At 33.5% G+C, this 24,512-nt stretch overlaps 1 protein-coding gene across 1 annotated transcript in view; it reads left to right on the forward strand.

The window, feature by feature from the left end:
- The window catches only part of LOC106670331 (neurotrimin-like), a 103,954-nt gene that overhangs the window by 38,386 nt on the left and 41,056 nt on the right, over window positions 1-24,512 (forward strand). Inside the window, exons 4-5 of the mRNA XM_024230222.1 lie at window positions 16,901-17,029; window positions 17,099-17,236. Of these exons, the coding sequence (XP_024085990.1) occupies window positions 16,901-17,029; window positions 17,099-17,236 (267 nt within the window). The remainder of the gene's footprint in view (window positions 1-16,900; window positions 17,030-17,098; window positions 17,237-24,512) is intronic.

The following is a 24,512-nucleotide window of genomic DNA, read 5'->3' on the forward strand; positions in this document are numbered from 1 at the left end:
TTTAAGGTAGTTGTAATGTACTACAAATTATAAAAAAAAGAAGAAAGATTATATAATGATCAAAGGATGAAATTAATGTTTAAAAACTCATATCGTGTCTAAATTTTAAATTGAATTCGTATAATAGTTTTATTTAACGTTAATTTAATTTTGTGATAAATTACAATCGGCTGTTAAAGCATCCTCACAATATTGCTTATCACGTCATAAACGTAATAACTTGCCGTAATATGAAAACTGAATCAGCTGGCACAAAATTACATGAAAAAACACTAAAAGTTAAATTTTTCAGTTCTCCTTTTTATGTGTGGCGATAACTGAAAATAAAAATTTTGTTTTATAAATTTATATTATGTTTTTTATCTTTAGCTACAACGGGTTATTGACTATGTTGCTTAGTAATTTTTGTGTTGCCCTCAAATAAAAAATAAATAATTCAAATATGATATTAAATTTTTTTCCTACGACCTAATAACCCTTTAAAACATTTTCAATGGCAATAATCGTTCTGGGGAAAATTATATTATTCCACACCATTATGTAGGATGTATGTGGGTGTACGTGCGTGTGTTATTTATTATTCCTGGAGCGTGTCAAGCCAAAACGTGCAGCAATGAAGGGGCTTCTTGCTTGAATTAACATTTCTATTTGTTACAAGTCAATTTGATTTCATCTAGGGAGTTTGAGTCAGCGGCACTTCTCTGTATGGCCACACTAATAATACAAAGGAAATGTTTTCCACGAAGGCTCAATTAACGTTAATTATTAATTAACTAACTGTATAATCGCGCTTATTTTGTTTTGAATTATGTAAAAACCAACAAAGTGCCAAATGGTGCTGTTACAAATGTATGATCTGAACATTCTCATCAATATGGGTTGTATTTTTAGTTTTTGTTTGCAGAAACAAGTGCTTTTTTATTAACCTCACTTCCTTTTTTGAAAAAATTGAGAAGGATCTCCTTATCAACGGGCAAATTTTGTTAATTCCCTTTAGCTTCATTTCTGATCACATCACTAGTCACCAAACCAATCACATTGTTGAAAACATGCTTCCAGCTTTGAACGCAGTGTCCATGTTTCTTTTTGAATAATTCTCAACATTTGATTTTTTATATGTGCCTTCTGAAGCAACCTCGGAACATGTGTACATCCACCTATATAAAACCCAAGGTTCTTTACATATGCTATTTATCCAATCAACCCTGTTGTTCCTTAAGAAAGTATGCTCTACTCTGCTGACCTTCTTCTTTATCCCTTTGTATTGGATGATAACACGGCTATCGTCTTTACCAAACTATTCCTGTCATAGCTTCTTGCCCCTCTCCAACAACAGCTCCACAGTCTGAACCATGACTAAACAAATCCTACCGTATAATATGGTATACCTTACTTAAATTGAACATAAAAAAACCTTCCCCCAGTCTTCCTCAATAATCTTATTATACTTATGCAAAACTCGTACTTTACTTAAGATTGTTTCTAGCCAAAAAGTTAAAAGGAATCCGACTCGACTAACGTGCAGACTGTAGATACAAGATGATCAAATGTCTAAAACACCGCTATTCTAAACTAAAGTTGCTAAAAAACTGGGCTTTATACAGCACTATTTGTACCCATATATACCTACCACCTATGTACCACCTATAAGGACTTATACGCTATACGTCATCGGAAAACCTGTATTTTTTTACGAAGGTTCGCAACAGCAGAGGTTATATCAACCATCGGGGTGCCGGTGTATTTAAAAAAAGCCCATTTGTAAGTATGTCGAACCCGGGCCTTTACCTTATAGTGATGAGCGCTTAAACCGTTGCGGCCACCGACGCCCCCCATGGGATTATTTAATGATTAAAAAGAGGAAGAACATATTGTTTGACAGGTCTTGTTTTCAACCAGTCTGTTCAACTATTCTGCAATCATTAAAGATGCATTTTTAAAACATCAAACTAGTGTATTGCAAATTAAACCAAACCTTCGAACATTTATTGTAAAAAAAGTTATCCCATTTTTTCACAGATTTTCTTTCAGTTATCTATATTTACTTTATAGGGCTATCCCCAATCACTGTAAACTTTCACCCTCCAGACCAATCACTCCGGGAGAATCGATGTCAATGAACACAAATCCCTCTGAATCGAAGTTACCTAGATTAATTTATGCGGGCATATACACAGATGTAAGATCAAGGTTTTTCTACAAAGTAAACTAAACTAACGTTGCAAAAAAAAATTTTAAACAACACATAATTTGCTTGGCCAATAATCACGGATCAGTTGTTTTCGAAAATTATAAAACTCAAATTTCAATGAACAATTGAAAACAACTCTTGTTAAAAAAACAAATAACTTTTTTCCAATATTTGAGACGTGAAAAAATTTGTTAAAAACACAGAGGGTAGAAAAACGTTGGATGTTTTCTTTATAAAATCGTATGTTTCAAGCAAATTATCCTTTTTCATTAAAATTTTTTAACTCAACATTACACCACACATAATAAACATTTAAAATTTAAGGTAAATATTTTTGTAACTGAAATACGTTGAATTTTGAATGACGGTCACTCATTAGGTTCATTATAATATATATTTTCAGTTTAATAATTATAAATTTTTATTTTTATGTTCTCCTTTAAAGAATTAATTATTAAATTTATTTATGTATAAATAATCTATTAGCACAATGAACAAAGAAATATACAATCGTAAAATAAAATATTTTAGGAGATTTTGAAATTTTTTTCATTTTTATTAGCGTTATTTTAAGATAGTCAACATTTTCTGAATATCTTTTGAAATTAAGCTTTCCAATAGTTCTGATAACTCAGAATTCGGAAAAATTCAGAAAACATTCACATTTTTAACCAGATATTGGTGGAAAAATTTGTACTCAACAATCCCATCTAAAAATTCTTAATATTTTTATTACTATGAAAATTCGTCATCAAGGCTGCGAAAAGGAGTGTTCGACAAAACCGAACAGCCTTCACACAAATAATTTATTTTTTGGCCTGCTATATTAGAAGCGACTTTTGCTAGTTGTAACTTTTCACCTACCTCGGTTTCTAGGCCCGAGAACGTTTAGTCTGTTGCCTAACAATTTTGATCTTGTATTACCAAAAAACGTTTCACATAAAAGTTAACACAGCAGACGAAAAGTTAAACATAACGTAATAGTTATTTGGAGATCGTGAGGTGGGATCTGGTGACGGCACTCTCAACACGACAAACAAGAATGACACATCTACACGGAAAACAAACACTTTGAACCCTGAAGATGATCTCAATAAAGATCGAAACGTTGGCATGATAAAAAAAAATGTTTTTGTAAAATCTACCAGACCGCATCTCAAGATCTCCAAATAATATTGGCTCACGGTCCTTAAACACCACACATAAAATAATAGTGTCAATGCGTCACGTTAACAATATATTTAATATTACATTTTTAGATTTCGACAAGAATAAGTTTTTGAGACAATTTTAATAAAAACTTTAAATGGACTCCAATAACTACTTCAATATTTTTCTTCTGCTAAATAAGATTATCTAAAACCTCAAAACAAATAAAAAATAATTATAGAGTAAAAAAAAGTAGAAGATTGTGAAAACTCGGAAGTAGGAATACTAAATTATCGCTTTTTTAACTTCAATCTCAATATTTTGTCTATCTGGATGAATGCACATTATTATCCTCTTTATTTCCTTTATAGCCCACAACAGATAAAACCCACCCTGTCACTAGCAAGTACTAAATCAAAGAATTCGTTTAGTCATTTATAATTTGACTTGGGTCGAGGTATATAGTTGAAAATTTTCTCGAGATTCATTTCATCATGAGCCACAAGAACAGTTACATTGTGTCAACTGTAATAAAACGCTTGACATAATATAAATATGAATAAGAAGATAAGACAATTGTATCAAAGGAAAAGTGAATACATTTAGCGGTACACTTTTCATTTTTAACGCAATGGCAATACACACGGTATTGCGAAAGTATGCAAAAATGAATGGTAAATTTTAAATGAATCTATTTTTGTCCATTAGATGTTCAGTCTTTTCAATTGATGTAGAAGAATCAACATCATGTTTTGATATACATAACATCTTTTATTTCGTATGACATATTCTGCAGCCTATTGCAATCCTACACAATAGCTCGTAACAACTGGCTGTCGAGGATTGATACAATACAAAGCATTTTTGCGGGACTTGATGGTTTTGCAAATTTTTTGTTACCGATTTTTACTTTTAAAGAAACTTTACTTTTTGAAACTAGATTCCTGGAAACTTAGATCGGTTGCTTGTAAAGTAAAAACAAAACAGGAGGATTTTACCTGTTTCTATTAATTCCCTACTTTCATTAGAATCGCCAATTAAAACTGTTAAATAAATGTCAAAACTTTCATAATACAGAAATATAAAACAAAAATGTGAAATAAATAACACCGCAAAATTTTAATATTAACAAAATTTAAATTGCCACAAAATGTCTTAAAACAGCAATAGTAAGTTGCAATATATTTGTATTTGGCTTTTAAAAATATATGCGAATGAATGAAGAAAAATTTACTCAGCGAAAGTTCATATTGAAAAAACCGTCTTGTTCTAAAACAAATAGATGCTGACTTCCATTCAAGTCAAATAGGACTATACCTTGACAGCAAGCTGGGGTAAAATTTCCACGCAAGTCTTTAAAGATAACAACTTACCATAAGACACGGACAACTTTGAAGACATCTAAGACCGAAATCCGTCTTGAGTCCAAAACTAACCCTACATAGGACTTTACTGCGACCACTTTGGACATATTGATTGAGTGGAAAGAGCCATCCAATATCCAGCACATCCAACCCTACAAATGAAAACTCCTCAGATAAATCGTAAAAGCTCGATACTCCGTTCTAACCTCACTACACAACCTCACCATACCGTTCGTCACCGAACTGATAAGTTCCCGATTCGAAAAGTCTCGCACTAATTTCTCGATACATCCTAACCTAACTGCCCAGTCTCTCTCAACACATTTTTATCCCGAGAACCAGCCAAGTCTGCTGAAGACTTCCTCGCCCCTTAAAGCGGGGAACACACATACCAGATGCAACGGTATGCAACGCTACCCGAAGCTATCCGACGCCTTGTCACGTTTGGTAGGGTATGCACATCTGTGCGACGTCAAGCGCACGCCACGTACTGTCACACAGCGTGTATCACAATAATCACTATCACAATCGCAACGCCCCTTTTGTTCTTAACGCACTATTTTGAGCAAAACCTTGTAATAAATTGTTAGTTAGATTTTATGAGCATAACCATTAATCAATTGATTGTTAAACTTAATTGTTTTAAATGAAGTTATTACGGTGTTTTGATAAATTTTCTTCCTACCATCATAACTAAATAATTTTTAGAAAAACTCAGGAATTTTTGATTCCGTTTAATTTGGTTTACACTAAAATAAGAATGTTGTATTAATATAACGACAAAATTATATATACATATAAGTTATCGGGTATTATCAGATTACAATGCTAAGATGCAGGTGGCATTCTCAGAATTGCAATCAGCACTCTCCCCCACCAGGGAAACGTAATTGTTTATAATTTAAAATGTAAGAACATTCCTTGCCTAGAAACCAGTGAAGTCACATCATTGTAATTGGTAAACTTAATTCATCTTTGTCAATTGTATTTCGCAAATAAAGTTTTTATAAAGGAATCAACCAGCGAAGTTGACTTAATTGGCGCAGTCGGTAGGACAGCACGGTCTTCAAAAGAACATTGAACACCAACGTCTTAACGGTTAAATTGCTGTCAGAACTTCAGGCTACAAGAAGAAGGAAATACTGGAACGTCCAAGGAAGGAAAAGGAAAGGACTACCTTGCTTCAGTGTAAGTCGGAAAATCAATTTATATTTTTACTGTTTTAACAATTTATCAAATAACATTAACATATACTTTGGGCTAGGTATAAACACATGTGTTGGTAAGATTGTTACAATATAAAAACTTTAATATTGTAAAAATTAAAAACATTAACTTAACACTTTGAAGTGCACAAAAAAAATTATTTTACTTGTAAGATGTCTGCAAACAGGATTCAGGAACTTAATTTCGGTTTAAACCAAGTCCCCGTATTCGATGGCAACCCTAACCTCTTGAATCTCAGCAGTAAAGAGATACAAATTCTCTTCAGGGCATTTAATCCCGCACTGACGGAATATGAAAAAGCGGTCTCTTTCTTGGGGATAAAATCGAAAATTATAGGGAAGGCCAGGGAACAAACAAAAAATCAACAATTTAGGATTTGGAATGAGTTAAAACATTACTAGTGACTAGGTTCCACCAAACCGCGAACATAGAAACCGTTATGAATGACATAGCGTATCTCCAAATTAAGAATCCTTACAAACTATTCGAAGTAACACAAGAAAAATTTCTTGAATTTAAGGGTAGGTTGGGACTAGAACCATACAATGACCTACAACAAGACGCAATAAGCGAAATTATTGAAAAATGGGTATCTCATAACTTTATAGGAAAATTAAATGAACCCTTTCGAAGCAATCTGGCAACCAGAAACCCGAAAACTTTACTGAAATCGGAAATCTCTTTCATTATGATTATCAATACTTAAAACAAAATTTCACCACGGCGAATGCACCAAAACCACAAATAATTAATAAAACACCAATGAATCATGAAACGCTAAACGACACACATCCACCTCAAATTCAAAAATATAATTTTCCAAGAGAGCCTATAAGCCTCCAACAAGCCCGCGATCAACAAAACACTTTTGCCCCCAAACAACAAGTAAGCAATGGACAAAACACACGTCCAACGCCTATGAACATATCAACGCGCTTCACGCAACAGAAACCAAACTCGAATCAAAACTTTAAACATTTTAATCAACCTTCACATCAAAGTCACGAATTTGAAGAATAAATAATGCTACAGCTGATGAAAAAATTAAGTTTGAAAAAAGGTCCATTGGCCAGACACAGAAAATATAAAATACAACAATCAACAGGATGATTTTTTAGAGTCAGGAGAGAATTACCTGAGCACCACTTAAATAACCACACTACCTAAAGTAAACTACCGTATATTTTATTTTCACACGGAAATCTAAAAATCCTTATTGATCTGGTAGCACAAAATTTTTCATCAACCCTAAAATTGCAAAGACCCACTTTAAGGCAAGATTTAACTATGAACAATTCAAAATTACAACAGCACATGGATCCTCTTTTGAAAGGTATGGCATTGTTATAAATTGTACTGAACTATTTAATTTGGAAAATCTCTTCTTAAAATTTAATGTCTTTAATTTTCAAAACTACTTCGACATCCTAATTGGACTAGATAATCTTCACAAACCCAATGCTAGCACAGATTTTAAAACGAACACATTAAGTACCCCTTATCAGGAAATTAAAATTTTGTACTATAAAATCCCAAAATCAAATTATGCCGTACAAAATTTTGAAACTCTAGAGTCACTTGTTGAATTAAAAGACTCAGAAACACTGGGAAAAATCAGAACTGATCATATGAACCTAGAGGAAAAGAGGCAACGGAAAAGATTATTAAAGAATTTAAGGAATAATTTTATACAACAAGCGAGACGCCATCTTTCACAAATAACATCAAACATTGTATTAGAACAAAGGATGAAATTCCCATTTACACCAAATCTTACAGATGCCCAGAAATTCACAAAAACGAAATCAACAGGCAAATTACAGAAATGATCAAACAAAAAATAATACGTCACTCATACTCTCCATGGAACTCTCCGGTATGGATTGTACCAAAAAAATTAGACGCATCTGGAGAAAAGAAATGGAGAATGGTTATAGATTACCGGAAACTAAACGAGAAAACCATTGATGATGTATACCCATTACCTAACGTAATTAACCATTACAGAACTGTTAGACAAACTAGGACAGAGACAATATTTTACCGTTCTAGACCTAACATGGGGATTCCATCAGGTAGAACTCGAATCCGATAGTATTCCAAAAACAGCCTTATCCACTGACAATGGTCATTTTGAATTTCTCAGGATGCCGTTCGGTTTAAAAAATAGCCCGCGGACGTTCCAGAGAGTAATGAATAATGTGCATTCCGGCCAAAAAAATTGCCAAGTGTACTTAGACGATGTAATAATTTATAGTACTAGTCTACAGGAACACGTAGATGATATAAGAAAAGTGTTAACACGTTTGAAAGGAGCTAATTTAAAAATCCAAGTGGACAAGAAGGAATTTTTCAAAAAAGAAGTCGCTTACTTGGGCCATATCGTAACCCCAGAGGGTGTAAAACCGAACCCAGATAAAATACAAGCGGTCCAAAAATTTCCAAATCCTAAAACAAACAAACAGTTAAAAGGTTTCTTAGGATTGCTGAGTTATTATCGAAAACTCATATCCAATTTTGCTCAACTCACAAAACCGCTCACACGAAAATTAAAAAAGGGAGCGACCATAAACCCCGAAGAAATCGAGTATAAAGAATGTTTTCAAAAATGCAAAAACATTTTAACAAATGAACCGATTCTAAAGTACCCGGACTTTTCAAAACCGTTTACCCTAACAACGGATGCTAGTAATGTTTCTTTAGGAGCTGTTTTGAGCCAGAATTTCGAAGGTAAAGGTTTACCGATAGCATATGCTAGTCGGACTCTGTGTGAATCCGAAACTAAGCTAGCCACTATAGAGAGAGAATTATTTGCAATAGTTTGGGCGACCAAATATTTTCGGTCCTACATTTTTGGTAGGAAGTTTCAGATTTTAAGTGACCATCGCCCGTTGCAATGGCTCTTTTCGATGAGAGAACCAAATTCGAAATTATTAAGATGGCGATTGAAACTAGGAGAATTCAATTTCGACATCAAATATAAAAAAGGTTCTGAAAATGTAATCGCCGACGCTTTGTCAAGAGTGGAAATAAACGCTAACGAAGCCACAGATATGGACGATTTAAGCGATAAAGATGTAGATGAATTATTAACAAGCTTTTATAATTTATTCCCCGAATTGCAAGAAGAAAGTCTACGCGAATTCGAACTATCAGACGCTGAGTTGGAACAACCAGACGAAATAACTGATAACGAATCGGTAATAATCAATGTTGACCTAGACGAAGTGAACGATCCGATCAACGATGACGCTACTTTCCATTCAAATGTTGAAGGCAATACCGTGATTACAGTACCCATAATAGAGGGACCAATCAATAAAAATGGTAACCAAATCATAATAGACGAAGTAGAATTTGGACCTGCTAAACCCAAATTAATAAAGTTATTCAACAACTCGAAGACACAAATCCTCGTACAGCTCTCGAGAAGTCGATTCGATCAAGATCTGATACATTTTATAAAAACATATATTGTACCAAGGACTAAATACGGCGTATACTTTGAAAAAGATATTTACGAAAAATTTTGTACGACACTGTCCAAATATTTCAAACATTCGGAACTAGATTTTAGTAGATACATGGAAAAATTAATAGACGTGGAAACTGAAGAAGATATTAAAGAAATAATTGCAAACTACCATTTCGGTAAAACTAATCACAGAGGTGTCGATGAGGTACACAATAAAATTAAAACTCTTTACTACTGGCCAAACCAAAGAAAGTCGATTCAAACTTACATAAATCAATGTGAAAATTGTTTAACTAATAAATATGATAGACACCCTTTGCACTTAAAATTCAACATAACACCAACTCCCACAAAACCTTTTGAAATAATTCATGTCGACACCATCACTCTAGAAAATATTAAATTTTTAACTATTATAGATCCATTTTCAAAATATGCAGAAGCATATAAGGTAAAATCAGGTCAAGCTTTAGAAATAGTTAACAAACTCATAAAAAAAATTTCTCGACACAACATCCCAAAACAAATAATCTCGGATAATGGAGTCGAATTTAACAACTCTCTAATCAAAGAACTATTACAACTGCATAAAGTTGAAATTCATTTTATTTCTTCCCTACATCCCGAGTCGAATGGAGCAATCGAACGGTTTCATTCAACTCTTATTGAACATATACGGCTTCTTAATAACAACTCTAACTTTAAAGATAATGGAGATGGGAAGTTGGTGTCCGAGTGGATCGAGGTCACGATAGCTCAAGTGGTAGAGCAGCGGCGTATCTAGCCGAAGATCGTGGGTTCGAATCCCGCTCGTGCCNCTTCAACCAATTCCAACAAAATATGAAAACAAACTTGTCACCATAATCCCTGAAACAAATTATGCTCTAAAATCAAAGAACAATAAAATATTAACTTATAATGGAGATTGTGTAAAGAACAAGGTATACCGATGTCCGAAATCCTTAACACCGAATCATCAAGACTCCTGCATCGAAGGACTATTGTTGAACGGAAATATTTCTACATGCAAGTTCACGGAACTAACGATTGAAGACAACCATCTCACATTTATTCCGGAAATCAACCAATTTCTAGCAGTATTCATAGTACCAGACAAAATCAAGATTCTTCTACACAATTTCATCGAAACGAAGACTTTGGAAGGAATATTCCTGATCAAAGCAAACAATGGAGAACTGGTCTACGAATCAACGACTTATGTGAAACCAACCTTGATACAGGACTTCGATCTAACACTTTCATCGAAGCAGTCTCCGGATATTAATATAAAACTAAAAACTTTCAGTATAAAGAAGATTAACTCGAACAATGTTCATCCGATAAACCAATCTTATAATGTAATAACCTATCCTAACATATGGACACTTATACTATATGTAATACTATTTGTAATCATACTAGTTTGTATTGTTAGCTATAAGAAACTAGAAAAATATGTATTCTCAAACTTAATGAAAAATAATGTAATTAATGAAATAGTTGAACCCTAAGGTTCAATCTGTGAAGGGAGGAGTTATCGGATATTATCAGATTACAATGCTAAGATGCAGGTGGCATTCTCAGAATTGCAATCAGCACTTTCCTCCACCAGGGAAACATAATTGTTTATAATTTAAAATGTAAGAACATTCCTTGCCTAGAAACCAGTGAAGTCACATCATTGTAATTGGTAAACATAATTCATCTTTGTCCATTGTATTTCGCAAATAAAGTTTTTAAAAAGGAATCAACCAGCGAAGTTGACTTAATTTATAGTTTGAAATGAACTGAGTGTCCTCTTCTGACGCCAATCAACGAAAACGGTGTAATTTTATGAGCAAAACCATTAAATAAATTGTTAGTTAAATTTTATGAACAAAACCATGTAATAAATTGTTATTTAAATTCATTATGTCAAAAAATGGTATTCCGGTGTTTTGATCAATTTTCTACCAAACCATTAAAATTAATTTTTTTTAAACTAATGAAATTTTGATCTCGATTAATTTGGTTTATCTTAAATAAGTATGTTGTAATTAATACAACGGCAATAATACATGCAGTTTCAATAAAAATATGAGTTTCCGATTCTTTTGTCTTCGACTGTACTCGATGCGACCAGACGAAAATCTGGACAGTGGGCACCGCAGAGCGTAGAGCTGGGTAGCGTTGCATGGCATCGAGCAGATGTGCATGGGTGTAATACAATCTTATGGAAAATTGGACTTTGGAATTGCGTCGGGTAGCGTCGCATAGCGTTGCATCGGGTAAGTGTGTTCCCCGCTTTATCCATTGTTTGGTTTTTCATGGAATTTGTCCTCGTGTCCAGGGCTGGCATTAGTGTTGCCACTGTGGCTGCGACTGTATACTAATACGTATAGGTTTAAAAAAATAAACAAAAAAACTTCAAAAATCATAGTAAAAAATATATCTAGAACAATTTTTTGTGATTTTACATGATGGATGATAACATTCGAAAATAAGGGTTTGTATTCAAGAGACATTCATTTTACAAACTAATCTTCCATATTATTGCATATATTAGGCTTCGTGGTCCGATTGACCAAATAAATTATTTTCAACTAATTAATCTTTAATTAAGGTTTTGGTTGAGATAAAAAAGTCAGTGTCAAGAGCGGGATTCGAACCCACGAGCTTCGGCTAATAACGCCCCTGCTCTACCACTTAAGCTATCGTGACATACAGCTTCCATATTATTAAAATCAAATGTAATTTTTGTATGGTTTTGGTCCAATGTTTCAATCACTTTATTGCAGTCGCTGGGTGTGATTGAAAAATATGACTTATTTATACTTTTCAAATAGTGTATTACTTTAAAAAAAATCGAACCTAATTAACTAGTAATTAATTTTTTTAATACTGACGAATCAATGTGTTATATAATAATATTATCCATCTTACGGGTTAAAGTGTTTGTGTTCTAGATTTATTTACGTCGGTTTTACTTGTAACTCATGATTCATTTAAAAACAAGAGTTTAATCCAAACAACCACGGGCTGTGTGCGCCAGTTGTTCTCTCATAATTTAGTCTGTTATATCAGTACTTTGGACGTTAATGGCCGAGCTTGTGGGGAAAAGCACAAGGGAGTTCACATCTTGGGCGTACTTCAATCTGTTTGATAGAAATGTGGTCGCTTCCGTTTTCCTAAACTAACATTAGCTATGTCCGTACAAAAGGGATTGCTGAATGAAAGCTCCAAATTAAAACCTGTCAACACGATGAGAAAAAATCAATCGATTTAATTAACCTCGTCCATTACCATCATACCAATCACCGATATTAATTCAATTAATTCGCCCAAGTATTGCTTACTCCGGCTACATTTCACCTGGATTAGAAAGAATATCTCGTTTCAGAGAGTGACGCCCTGGGTGAGTTAGTTGGGAGAAAATTGATAGGCTAGTTTATAAGCGCGAGACGGCTTCCTACGTTGACGGATTATCTTGCAATAAATCTTGAAGGCTTATGTCCGTGAAAGGACTCACGCCTAATATTAGACTTCTCGTCTATTTCAATACTTTCTAATCTCTTGAAGAAAAATCGATTCGTGTCAAAACTTTCGGAGCGCCAATTTTCTTAACGATATCCAATATGACGTTACATCTGTGTCCAATCTCACAGTAACAAAACAGTATGGGGATAAGGTTTTCCAATTATTTTATGTCTAGTTCGTTTCAGTATGATGGGTGTTTGCGTGCTGCTTTATTAATTTCCTACAAACTCTGCTAATAAATAACCAATCTGGCTGAATTTAATTGCTAATAAAAATAGATACAAAGAAACGTGAATAATATAGCCAAAAAATATGGGGAGGAGGTAGAAAGAGATGGATAACAGGGAGAAAGAGAGAGGGAAAGAGAGAGATAGAGATAGAGAGAGAATGATAGGGAGAGAGGGAGAATAAATGAATAATTTATTTATTGATTAAGAAAAATTTCGTCTCAAAAACCGCTCGTTCAATGAACGTGAAAAGAAAGTGAGAAAGAGGAAGAACCCGATCTTTTTCGCAATCTCTCTCTTTCACTTTCTCCCCCACTCATTTGCTTTCTCACTCTTCTTTTGAGATCTCAGATACTATATATTATTCATTGGTTTTAATTCTTTCGTGTTTTTTAATTGATCACGTTAACTTATAAAATGTTATTGATTAGAAAGCGTTATTGAATATTTACCTATTTTGTAGAGTGGTAGAGGAAAAAAAGTGAAAGAGAGTGCGAATGTGTGAGTGTAGATATATTATATATTAATAGAAAGTGAAAGGAAAACTAAGAGAAGCATGTGCAAATAGTACGATTAGTGTTTTATTATGCGTAAGCCTTCATAACCTATTAAAGTGTATATAATATTTGAGATATACTAAAACGGATTCAGAGATAAATAATAATTATAATGGAGAAATGGAGCGAGAGAGAGAAATAGAGAGGGAGAGACAAAATAAAGAAGTATATAATTGAAAAGATACTGTTTTGAGGAGAGAAAGGGTGATGGGGTGGTACAGATTTAGTGTTTATGTCATATTAACTTAAATATATTTGTATACAACATAAGGATCCACTACGTGAAAATGTGTAATACTCCTTAGAGTGAGGTGATACCTTTTGGCGAGCTTTCAGCTGTATTTTACTTATTCTATTTAATAAAGTGCATTTTTTCATTACACGTTACATACATTAAATTATAATGATTATTATCCTACTTACTTTGAAATCCTATTTTTAAAAACTTTATGATTAGACACGTGGTAGGTCAACGCAACCCAGCCCACCGGGAAGTGGTAACCACGTATTTCACACAACGACACCAATGGCTCACAAAATGTCCTTAAGTGACTGTTTTTTTGGTTATAGAACTTTATCGCGGTAAAATTCACAACTAAAACTTTGTAATTTAACAATTAATATTTTTATAAACAATAATATATAAATTACCATTTTTAATAAATAAATAATACAATATAACAACTGTGACAATTTGGGTAAGAATAAAACTATAACTAAATAGAAAATGCGAGAAGGTTTATATGTTAGGCGCCGGCGATGACCCAGTTAGCCGGCAATAAAAAATAAAAAAAATAAAAAATAAAAATAATAAAACTATAAATACTACCCAAATGTAAGATATCCTGTTCTAAAAATTTTTATGCAGAGCATTTCTTTGATTAACTTCCTCCCTAAGTTATGTTTTTATTAGCAATCTCCATTTCCTAAAAATCAATTTTGTGTTTGAATGACACAACAATGTTGGGAAAGAGCAAAACCCTGTATATACTTGTCCTTTCAATCAAATTCATGTCATTCTACATCTGTCTTCGAGTAAGTGGTTAGTTTGTGCATTATCACAATCCCTGCAAAAAGTTTTGAGGCAACATAACTACATAGTTCGGTAGGTGGAAACTCTGTTTTGAGAATCCGTGTTTCTAAGATTGTTGTTATATTTACATGCAAATTTAAACGTCCTATTCTTAACCAAAGATAACAATTTGTTTAAAATTCAACTTACATAAGTAATTGTTTATAGAAATGATGAATGATGGAGTGAGTGCGGTGTTCAATCCTTTTTTAAAAAAGATAGTTCCTACTCACAGTAAGTTGTTTTCCAACGTTCCGGATTTCGATCGGATTTCCTTAGCTCATCATCAGCTTGAAGGATTTCTACAACCACGTCTCTCGACTCTTAGCAAAAGTGAACCCGCCGATACCCCCGCCAACGCGACGTTCCACTGAGAAGCTGGTTTTTTAATGGCGTTCAATTTGAACGTGCGAAAAGCGGGAGTAAGTAAGTAATTACTATAATGAGAGTACTACTATACTATAAGTAGAGTAAGTAAATATTATAATAGTAAATACTGTAAGAAATTAATTATAAATTAGTTATTAAAGATAAAAGATAAAAAAAATTAGAATAATACCTTAATATTATTAAGTTATTATAAAAAAATAATAATTAAATGATTAATTTAAATATTTGGACGTTTGATATTATTTCTGTACACAATTAAAATTGGAATTATGGTAGAAAGCGGAAGATCAAAATCTATTATATTTATTTAATTTATCTCCATGTTCAATTTTACATTTTTTAATTTCAAATTTCTGTTGTATTTAAATTTGAATTGAAATTATGTTTTGTTTCTTTTAGATGGTCCTTAAATTCCGGAAATTTGTTCGATTTAGGCAAATGTTCTTTTACTCTCGTTTTTATTTCTCTACCGCTTTGTCCTATATATTTAATATCACAATCATTACAATTAAGTTGGTAAACCCCGCTTTTTGCTAAGTTGTCTACCTTGTCTTTAGGTTTTGAGAGGATGTTTTTAAGTGGACCCGTACTTCTAAAAGCTATTCTAAATCCTTCCCGTTTAAAAATTTTACTAACTTTTTCCGATAATTCAACAATGTATGGCAAACAACGGAAACCTAATGATTCATTTATGGTGGGGTGGCTGAGTCCTATTGTTGATTCTTTTAAAGTTAATTTTTTATTCTTTTAATTAGCAACCTATCAATAAATATTTCTAGATACCCATTGTCTTTTGCTAAGGTTTTAATAGTTTCTAATTCTTTTTTATTTTAGTTAGCTATTTTAGTTAGCAGGTTTAATGGAAGTTTTAACATACGGTCTATGAGCCAAATGGAACCAGCAGCCTTTTGGGTGGGAAAAATCCGCTGTCACCATAGTGTCTGTAGTTGTGGGTTTTCTATATACGTCTTTTTCTATTAGGTTGTTTATTATGGACAATTTAGGTCTTAAAAGTTCAAACAACCATCTTTGTTAATTTCCAATGTAAAATTTATATTACGGTGTAGAGAATTAATTAGTTGGAGGAATTCTTTGAGATCCTCTAATGTTGCCGACTTATGCATAAAATATCGTCTACATAGCGTTTTTTTTTTTTCATTTTTGGAAACGCTATTCAATCATTTGAGTTCTATCATCAATTTATTTTTTGACCGAAGGTAAAGGATAATTATTGACTAGAATATTGAACAGTATTTTTACCATCAGGATGGAAATAAGCAGCACTTAGTTTGAACACTGACTATTTAGCTATATACCACATTAATTTTTAACATAAAAAATATTATAAAAATCTGTTATCGAGAGTGTAAGAAATGGAAATTGGATAATAATGACAGAAAATATCAAAGTAATGTAATGTAGTAATATCTACCATTTTTTAATGAAGAAATTACTGTTGATTTGAAAAGTAACTATTTGATAACCATGAACTGCAAGTGGTGTAAAGTGATTTTAAAAAATATTGAAAATATATTATTTGTTTTTTATAAAATTATCCAATTGGTTTAAGAACCGTACTATCAGAATATTAATGAAATTTAAAAAAAAGTTATACATACATGGTCATGCCGTACGTCCGCCCACCAACTGAAATAAGTTAATGTTTCCAACCTAATATATTTTAGTCATTTGAATGACATGTCAGTTTGACAATGAACTTTTTTTGTTACAGTTCCGACGATTGAAGGGCCTGAGTTCAACTTGACGAAAGTCAACAGATTGCATATGGGAGCGTATTTGTGCATCGCTTCGAACGGCGTGCCACCGTCAGTGAGCAAACGAATTATGCTAATAGTCCATTGTGAGTTGATTACAAACATTCCCGCCTACCACATTAACAGCGTATTTCTAAGAAACGTCCGTTTTTCAGTCCCGCCGATGATCTGGATCCAGAACCAGTTGGTCGGAGCGATGGAAGGCGAACAAATGACACTGGAATGCAATTCAGAGGCGTACCCCAAGTCGATCAATTACTGGACGAGTGAAAAGGGAGGAATTATCTCTAACGGTATACCATTTATTATCCCGAAAATAGAAGGTAGCAACACTCTAAGCTTCGGCCTCAACTCGTGCCTTCGCTGTCGGATTCCCCCTCACCCATAGAAACTCGACCCAGCTTTCAAGAAATAAAAATAAAGAAACCTTGTATGTCTTTTTTAGAACTTATCAGGGAAGGGGGAGTTGTATAGAGAAAAGCTCGTACAAACTGTTTTCACTCTTGTTCCACTCTATATCCGAAGTTTTCTACTTGGTATCGCATTCTTCCTGCAGTAACATCCGTTATAATACTGTTTCTCTGTTCCGAACTACTTTCGGCGATACCATGTGCTTGTTACATTGAAAAATTTCTACAAATATGATGACCGCGTTTTATACTGATATAAAAAGGTAGAATTCCGTAAAAGGAAATTTCACTCGTACCAATGGAACTTTTCTCGCACCCCACGTCCGATTGGACGTCATGTTCCGTTTGTATTATTGTCCATACATCCTTCTCTGCAGCTAGGTTAAAAATTTATTTTTTTCTAAAGTGCAACCCAGTGAACTGAACACATCGGTGAAAAATGTTGATATTGAATATTACATCACGATTGTCGATTGTTCAGAGCTTTGATAGATAATGTCAAGAAATAATGAGTATTCTACTTTTTTACCATATATTTTTGCTATATTCCTAATAATTTGTAATTTAAGGTAACGTTAATACAATTTTGTAAATCAATGACAAATATTCCATTTCAATTGACACAATTGGTTTTCTCGAAAAAACGAAATGGTAAGAAGAAAGTTAAAACGGTAACCTCCCATAGTTTTTTCTTAACGATCAGAATTAACAGGTTTAATCGTTTTGTTTAATGCCACAGTGATAGGCAGTAGTATAGTAGTATTAGCTTCCTTTTCCAAATGAGCCCAAATTTTGATACATTTTCGAAATCAAATTATTTCTCCACGGTCCTTTTCTCGTGTATGCAAAACGGAAATGAGCAATGCTCTGCTTAGAAGATCGCAATCCCTAGTCAAATAATATTAATTATTATTCACTTGCCCAACTTGAAAACAACGAACTATGAATATGATTTATCTTTTAAAAACTTAAATAGACATACTCACTCCGCTTTCATCTTTTCTGTGTCTTTCTTGTTTTTGTTTTTTTGTATTATTTTAATTATTTTTGATAGAATTTGAACATGTTAATGACTAAATATTTTAAAGAATTGTTAACAGAAAATCAAACTTTTGTCGATTAAAAGTCTATAAATTTTTTTTATAAGAGTGATAACTGAACTTTGAAAAATAAGGTACATGAATTTAATCATTTTTAGTAGATATTTCTGTAAGTGCCAAGAACCAAGAAATCTTACTTAAAATTTAAAAAGAACTGTGGAAACTCGTAAAAGTGTCTTCTTAGCAATTGTTCAAAATTTCAAATAAATAACACAGATGAATATCTTAGGGTGGATAATGCTATTTTTATTAATAAAATATTAAGCTTAACATTTTATAAGATATGGTGAACTTCATTGTATAAAGTTTTGAAATGTTGAAGTTATTTGAAAAGTGAAATATCCCGGATACAAATTGGGATTCAGATATTGTACAATAAGGAATGTTTAGTCCAATTGGATATTTATAATAACCTCCTGAATTCACGGGACAGTCTAAGTATAGAATTTGGGGAATGATTTATTACAAATGTATAATAATAAATGTATAAAAAACTTGCCTTCCGATATATTTTTATTACTAGAATTAAAATGTTATTTTATATTTGATTTGTTATTATGTAATATATTTACCTATCTAAAATGAGGCAGTCAATTAATTTGAATCGGCGGAATACATTCCCATTCTGTCATTCCCACTTATCAGTTAGAAATTGCAAGAAAACCCAATACCAGAGGTAAATTATATTCATTCAAATTCTCCAATTCTGAATCGTTTTCTTGTGAAACTAATTTACTTAGAACTCAGCACAACATTTTGACTATGGATTGCGATCTTCTAAGCATAGCATTGCTCATTTCCGTTTTGCATGAACGACAAAAGGACTCGTGGGGGGGGGGGCTGGCTCGGCTTCATGAAATTGTTCAAGTTCCTCCTTCAGGTGGAACACAATCCATTCCACGCCGTTGGACTTGATTGAAAGACCTTATTTCCGCACGAGTTATGAACTGCTTCTGAGACCCCAGTCGTAAGTACTCGATTGGTCCTTCTCGACCCGATCATCTGAAAAATAATCGCTCAAACACCACGGTAATGCATAATGCCGTTTATTGTGTGCTAAATAGAGATTTTTTAAATTTTGTATATTTTTTATTTCCTAATCTGATGGACGAATCAGCGTTCAAGCTTGTAAACTTTTTCTAGTTTTTATATAATAGGGGTGTATTTGTGTTAACCCTTTTAAGTCTGTTAGGTCCTGGTAGATCTAGAAATATGATGACGTAGACTTGTAAGAATCGGCTAGTTAACATTGCTCAATCTAACAGGCCGGAGCCAATATTAGGTGTTAGTTATTAAATCCATTAGATTTCGTGGTCCGCTAGACCAAATTCCCTCTTTCAATTAATTAATCTTTATGTAAGATATTGGTTGAGACAAAATGTCAGTGTCACGCGCGAGATTCGAACCCACGACCTTCGGCTAAATACGCCGCTGCTTTACCACTTGAGCTGATATTCGGTTCTTACAACTAACACTCTCAAGAAGTGAGCTATTGCAATTCTTGAGTGGCTCAAATTCTCGGTGCTTGATTCGGTATGCTAAAGATGCTTGGAGCTTCAGATACGAATTGATTCAAGAATTTTTTTTTGTATTTTGCATTTTTAGGTATACTTTTTTATTTTTGTATTTTGTATTTTATTTTATTTTGTATTTTTTTATTTTCTTCTCTCTCTTTTTAAACTGCATATAATTTGTAAACCAATGACCTCTGGCAGGCGGATCGGACGATCCATGTCCATAATGCTTTCGTTCTTTAATATAACGAAAAGTTTTAATTTATTATTGTTACCTCTTGAGCTATCGTGACTTCAATCCAAAGTAAGGTCGAAAATGTAGTCACATTGCTAACCGTTAGGGCGTAGGTAACCAACATGGAGCCATGGATTTAACAGCTGTTTTTGTTTACACGTATTCTTATTCTTAGATACGCATTAATTAATTCCGACCAATACATTTCTTTTGTTGGTTTTGACCGGTCCTTATACTTTCATTAATAATAGATACATCCTATATCGTGAATACCCCTATTGCCTCTCGTATTTTATAATCATAAGAAAATTAAATTTTAATTGCTGTCTACACGTTCGAGATTTATTTGTTCTTGTTCACATTTTTCAATGAAGTAAATAGTTTGTGACGTTCATAATAGTTATAGTAAAGTAAACGTAAAGCAATTATTGTCGCAGAAGGGTTAAGGTCCAAGAACACATTGCTCGGGCGTTGGATCAAACCACATTACAATGACGTTAACAGATAATTACCAATTACATTTCTGTGTGCTGTGCTGGGATTCGGACCCAGAACGGCTAGCTAAAAAACACCTAGCGGAAAACATAGTAGGACGAGTTAATCACTCGGCCACTGCGGGCTAAAATATAATTCAGTTTCTTTCTCTCTGCCATCCTATCTTTTCTCATTTACCGTAGTCTTATTCCCACTCCAACTCTTCTCTCTCTCTCTCTCTCTCTCTCTCTCTCTCTCTCTCCCCCTCTCTCCCCCTTTCTCTCTCTTTTTGAATAAATAAATTAATAATACTCTACGGGAAGATCAATCTTGATCAATCTGAGAAAACTCTTTGTGACTGATATAACGGACAGTTAGCCATGCTGACAGATACAATAGCTATTTGAATCGACTTATACTTTTAATTTAGTTCGTCTGTTTCAGTCATTTTATTAAAGTTTTTAATTGCACAATTTAATTTACAAATTGATGGCGGAGAGACGGTAAAACTAAACCGTCGGGTTCTTTTACTTGATTTAGGGCTAATTGTTTATAGCCGGTTCGAACAGGGTAGAGTACTTTTTTTAATACGGATTGGCCGACGCAAAAGTCGCTCTTGGGAAAACTCATTAATTTCCACCGAGATCGGGTGAAAAATCAACTCCACCCCTCGCCTAGCCGTCATTGGCGGACCTCGATTGGATTACTAGAGTAATCGCCGTTATTAAGAGGAATAATCGCATCATTTGCCAATAAAAAAGTTAAAATCTTTTATTACTCCACCTTCCGTTAATGCCCCAGAATTATTCTACACGCAAAATTACAAAAACAAATCATTTGATAAATCGATAAGTTCTTACAATCATTTACTGTAATTATCAATGTCTGTTTCTTTCACTCTAATACTTAGTTTCACCTTTTACTTTCTATTAATCTTTCTATTTATAACTACCTTTTCCAATTACGTACTCTCAATCACGCAATCGATTCACTTACTCGCCTTTGCTTTACACCTAAATGAAAGGTTTTCTCGAAAAATTAATAGAATAAATAGGCAAGCAAGACTCTGCTTTTCAATTCATCCGGCCATTCTTTACTATCCATGTACATTGTACATTTTACAATTTCCACATTATCTCTTTCTCTACATACCATTCACCCTATATGCCGTTTTCTAACTTTCCCTCCGTTAAATTAGAATAAAATCGGGTAGTCGAAATGAGAAGTTTGTGGCATGGGCGATCGAAGTCACGGTAGCTCAAGTGGTAGAGCAGCGGCGTATTGAGCCGAAAGTCGTGGGTTCGAATCCCGCCTGTGACACAAATTTTTCATTTCGAAAAAAGTGTGTATAATTAATTGAGTATTTCCCTCCGTATTAAATCAATTTAGATCACCTAATATTTTCTTGTTTTCCACTTTTCATCCATCTGTAATTATCGTTCTCTTTTCCCTCTTCTCTCTCTCTCTTTCTCTCTCCCTCACTCTCTCTCTCTCTCTTCCTTTTCCTCCACCTCGAAAATATAAATGTCATCTCTCTTATTCTCACGTTCTCTTTTCTCACTTTCTCTCACATGTTTACGTATCATTATTCTCTTCTAGGCATCTATCTTTATATTCCCTTCTCTCATCGCTCTTGTGTCCCTCATCTCCTTTTTTGAACTCCATTTTTTATATCTCACACTCACTAAATCTATGTTCGTTGCTATCTATCTCTCTGTATATCTATTAATCTCTTTATGTTTGTATGTCTATCCATCTGCCTTTCTTTCTCTTCTTTCTCTCTCTCCCTCACTCACTCACTGCCTCTCTTTGTATTTCAATCTTTCTCTCCGTTTCTCTCATTCCCTTGTTCTCTCATTCTCATTCCTTTTTTTGTCACTCTCTTTCTCCATCTATTTTGCTATTTTTCTTTCACGATTTGTTCAGCACATCTTACTTCATCTCTCACTCTCACTGTATCTTTCTTTTCTACTGTCTTTTATCTTCTACAACCTACTCTATTACTAAGAATTTACTTTTTTCTCTCACTGCTCTCACAATCACGCAGTCTCTCGTTCTCTTTTCACTCTCTATCTTTTTCGCCTTCCTCTCACTCTCTCTCTCTCTCTCTCTCTCTTTCTCTCTCTCTCTCTCTCTCTCTCTCTCTCTCTCTCTCTCTCTTTTCTTGTTGCCCATTCGTTGTCTTTCCTTTCAGTCTAGTGTGTGTGTGTGTGTGTGTGTGTGTGTGTGTGTGTGTTCTCCATATAAATATTTGATTATATTCAGAAGTTAGCAGCTGATAGAAAGCATTATTTTATCGTTAACGTAAACATGAACATTTTACAGTATGTATTGCCTATGTACAGATTATATGTAAATAGAAATGAGACCACAACAAATGATATCTCTCAAATTTCATCAAATATAAAATTATAATAAAAATAAAATATATACAAATAACAATTAATTAAGAAAAACAGGAAAACTATTTTAAAATAATTGACCATAGCGATCTATTAAATTATAATGGAATTTTAATTTTATAGGGAACAGGTGGGTGAGGAAAAATTGATTGCGTCGTTATGCTTAGGATGTCATGCCATGTAACTCATTTAAGCATTTATCTTAAAATGCCTTCTTATAGAAACTATAAAATATACTGGGAGGTATGTGAGTACAAATCAAATGTTATCCGATACAAAGTGAGAATTTACGACCGTTAAAATGTAACAGCGTCGATAATTTACGACATGATTGCCACAGGCATAAGGCGGAAAAGATAATCGACGGGTGTTCAACAACAGGCCTCTTCCAATATGGGAAATACGGTTTCTTTCACCAGGGGAAATCAACCCGACGCCTTTTATTAAAGAATTTTTAACCCTAGATAGGCATCGTTTTGCCATGGCAACAGACGTGGGGCGAGCGGTACTCCGCGGACCGCAGCCGGCGTGCGGGTAACACTACTGGAAAAGTAAACAGACAACTTCCACCGCTGGGATTAAGTACGATCGAGTCGACCTTATTTTTCAATCACGGATGGATTTAACGGATTGAGAGGAGTCGAAATTTCAAGGGGAATCAAGTCCGGTTCTACATGTGAAAGTTTACCAGTCTTTATTTGTGAAAATGTATATTTTCTCCGTTAAAGAAATTCCAAGTGACAAAAGATGTCGTGGATAACATAAAACTCACGGAAAGCGAAATGACAAGAACCGAAAACATCTCAGCAAATAAATCTAATTTACATTTTAGTACGAGATTTTATGAATTTCAATGGCCGTACATAAATTTTATTCAAATATTATAACATTTTTGGAGTTTATTTATAAGTATTTTGTACTAATGCTATGACTAATACCTCTATTATCTGCTCCTTAAATATTTGATTTTAATTCGACATTATAAATTGAATCAAGGATGAGATCTTTTATTCATACAGAGGGGGGATAGTTTATGGATGGAGAATCAACAATTTTAATAAAACTTTTTTTTTGTAATACTAGGTCGAAAAATATTAGAGAAGCGTATGAGCGATCTTCTTAATAGGTACAAATAGCCGAGGATTTTTGTAAAGTAGTATAAATAGTGGTTTAATATGTTATTTTTACAAGATGGGTTTCAAAATTATGATTTTTTAAAAGTATTTTATTTGTATACTATTCATATTAAAAATGACGATACAAATTAATACTCTACATATCATAAATGAAATTACAAAACGTTTTTGTCACACTAACACCCTCGGAGGCAACATGACAAGAAAACGACGAGAATCATTGCTGAAAATCGTTGTGAGGTTTGGAGGGATTAGATGCGCTGGATGTTCGATTCGGCAGAAACGCACAATTCTCCTC

The sequence above is a fragment of the Cimex lectularius genome, unplaced genomic scaffold, assembly GCF_000648675.2.
Source record: "Cimex lectularius strain Harlan isolate CLEC.00 unplaced genomic scaffold, Clec_2.1 scaffold348, whole genome shotgun sequence".
NCBI classification, from domain to species: domain Eukaryota; kingdom Metazoa; phylum Arthropoda; class Insecta; order Hemiptera; family Cimicidae; genus Cimex; species Cimex lectularius.